Source organism: Apium graveolens, unplaced genomic scaffold (genome assembly GCF_009905375.1).
Source record: "Apium graveolens cultivar Ventura unplaced genomic scaffold, ASM990537v1 ctg9235, whole genome shotgun sequence".
Taxonomy (NCBI): domain Eukaryota; kingdom Viridiplantae; phylum Streptophyta; class Magnoliopsida; order Apiales; family Apiaceae; genus Apium; species Apium graveolens.
Genome location: NW_027421851.1, coordinates 6,612 through 9,825, shown reverse-complemented (window position 1 = coordinate 9,825; position 3,214 = coordinate 6,612). Strand labels below are relative to the sequence as shown.

General features: G+C 36.1%; 1 protein-coding gene across 1 annotated transcript; it reads left to right on the top strand.

Annotated features, from left to right (window-relative positions):
• Positions 1-695: 695 nt before the first annotated feature.
• On the top strand, positions 696-2,266 carry LOC141705695 (secreted RxLR effector protein 161-like). Its single transcript, XM_074508580.1, has 3 exons — positions 696-902; positions 964-1,143; positions 2,141-2,266. Exons 1-3 carry the CDS (start codon positions 696-698, stop codon positions 2,264-2,266), a joined length of 513 nt encoding a protein of 170 aa, XP_074364681.1.
• Positions 2,267-3,214: the final 948 nt, after the last annotated feature.

The window sequence follows — 3,214 nt, the reverse complement described above, 5'->3', positions numbered from 1 at the left end:
ATGGAACTTGGGTACTAACGGAACTTCCATACGGGCACAAGACCATAGGCCTAAAGTGGATATTCAAACTGAAGAAAGATGCAGACGGAAAAATAGTGAAACATAAAGCGCAACTCGTAGCAAAAGGCTACGCTCAAGAATATGGTGTGGATTTCGATGAAATTTTTGCCCCTGTGACTCGATTGGAGACTGTTCGTTGTTACTAGCTTTATCTGCAAAAAATCAGTGGCAAGTGCATCATCTTGATGTGAAAACTGCGTTTCTGAATGGTGAAATTAACGAAGAGGTTTATGTGGCTCAACCAGAAGGATATGAAAATGAGGGAAAAGAACATCTTGTATATAAGCTTCTGAAGGCCTTGTACGGATTGCGCCAGGCCCCTCGAGCCTGGTATGGGAAACTCAACAGCTGTTTGTTGGGACTTGGGTTCAAGCGTTGCCCGTATGAACATGTTGTATATACTAAGCAAGTAAGAGGTGAAAAGTTGATAATCGCAGTTTATGTAGATATCTGTTGGTCACAGGTTCTAATGTGGGCATCATTGAGGAGTTCAAGAAGCAAATGAACTCAAAATTTGAAATGAGTAATTTGGGAAAGCTAACGTACTATCTGGGAATTGAAGTTCAGCAAAAGGAGGGTTATATTAAGATAAAGCAGTCGAGAGTAACGCAAAGAAAATTCTGGAGAATGCAGGAATGATAGGATGCAATCCCACCAAGTACCCGATGGACCCAAAAGAACAGTTAACCAAAGATGAGGGAGGTAAAACAGTAGACACGACTCAGTATAAAATTATGGTGGGTGGACTTCGTTACCTTGTTCATACAAGGCCTGACATTTCGTATGTTGTTGGCATCATAAGTCGTTACATGGAACGACCAACTGTTCTTCATCAAAATGCTGTAAAGAGGATACTTCGATATAAAAGGCACGCTTGACTACGGACTGATCTATTCGAAACAGGGAGGTAATAACATTCTAACTTTGGCAGGTAATATTGATGACAGGAGGAGTATGAGTATTGGGGGTATGGTGTTTTATTTAAATGAAAACATGATCACATGGATGTCTCAAAAGCAGAAATGTGTAGCTTTGTCCTCCTGTGAGGCCGAATTCATGGCTGCCACAGCGGCCCTTGTCAAGGTATGTGGCTTCGAAATGTTTTAAGTCAGGTCATGAATGAATGCATAGGGCCAATTGTTCTATACATAGACAACAAGTCAGCTATAGATCTTGCCAAAAATCCTGTTTTCTATGGGCGCAGCAAGCATATTAGTATTCGTTATCATTTCATTCGGGAGTGTGTGGAGCGTGGGGAAATAGTCATAAAGCACATAGCTAGTGAACATCAACGAGCTGACATTTTGACAAAGGCACTGTCCACCATCAAGTTTGAGAGAATGAGGGAACTTCTGGGAGTAAAGGAACTTGTCTGAGAGTTTAAGATTAAGGGGGAGAGTGTTGGAGTTATAATCTTAAACTTATTTGTTTTTATTATGCAATTTTAGTCGTTAGTAAAATTAGGTTTCGGTTCAATAGTTTTTGTCTTAAATTATTTTAGATCTTTTCTTATTTGATGATGATTTTGGTAAAATTAATAAAAAAAAACTGAGTTTGGGAGTCCTATAGTGCCTTAGATTTTATTTTCATCTGTGTTGGACTTGGATTGTATGTTAAACTTGAATGAATTTTGGTAAAACTTATTGAATGGATGTTAAATTTGAACACATTAAAAGTATATGGCAAATTGCAAATATATTTCTTTAGGAGAAAATATCTTCTATTTAAAATGTCTTCTTTTGTTTTTGTTCGGTTGATATCCATTTGTCAAATGCTATATATCGTATTTTCTGTTGGAGTTATAATCTTAAACTTATTTGTTTTTATTATGAGTGATTTGGTAGAATAAGCAGTAGCAAGAATACAGGGATCATGGAGTCTGTTTAAGGAAAGTCATGGCATGTAGTCCTTGATTTTGTGGTAGCCAGTTGTTTAGCTTTCTATATGTAAAAATTAGTGCTGCTGCATAAAAAAATTATTGCATGGTCTTTTGACAAGCACAAACTTTGTTTCTATGTTCTTACTTCTAAACAGCTTATACATGTATCTATAACTGTTTGATCGTTTATAACATTTTCAGTATACTTTTTTAGGTTTTCTTATAGCTTGTAGTTTTTACATCATCCAAAAACAAATGTTGCAGTCAAAGATTGCAGCTACCTCTAGCGAGGAAATGCATATCCATCAAAAGTTAGTTGGCAGATAAGTATAGATGACTGTGGATGATTAATTGCTTTATCACTATGTACAGCTGTCAAAAATCATGCATAGCTAGTAGTATATAATGTATTCGCAGAGTACATTGAAGATATATAACATTTGTAATCAAACTTGTAATATAGAAGAAATTAGAGCAAAAATGGTGCACCTGAGTTTTTCTTCCACTGCTAAAAAGTTAGCGATATGGATTGCACTAATTTTGCTCCTAGCTTCTCCTGGTAATCAATTTTCATCGCGAGATTTATGTAATTCACACACTTCAGTATAGGCTTTGGTTTTTATCATGCTGCTTCATAATATGTGTACACTATTGTAATGATCTTTTTGGTTTCAGTGTCTGCAATCGGAGTTAATAAGCAATCTGCGGGCTGTTCTATCAAATGCAAAGGGTTGGACATGAACTGCAACGACGAGTGCAAAGACTCAGGATATGCTGCAGGAGTTTGCCTACCACCATTCAGGGACTGTTGTTGTTTGTTGAAGAATAGTTATCAGATGGTGTAGAAGAAACTTGCTAAATATTTGTAAAACAGTGTAGTTACAAGTTTACTGCTTTGTTCATACTATTGTATTCACTTTATATAAAATTTTCAGAGGGTGTTCTCTATCATTGTACCAATGTACACACACAATGGATATTTATATATAAAATTTTCAGAGGGTGTTCTGATACTCATTTTCTTGTCATTTTGTGCAGTAATTTTTTTTTAACCTCTTTGGAACACTATCGAGGCGGGGAGTGGCAAAGGATGAGACGTTAAATGAAATTGCAGCTACTGAATTTAATAATGGATTTTTGAGGGGAACAGAGTTTTCTATTTTTTTACCGACAACAAATGCCACTTAAAGATATTTAATGTTTATAAATAATTTGTTTGTCGTCTCATGATGAAAAGAGGTGGAGTCAAGATGAAATGGTGGCTATTAAATTTAA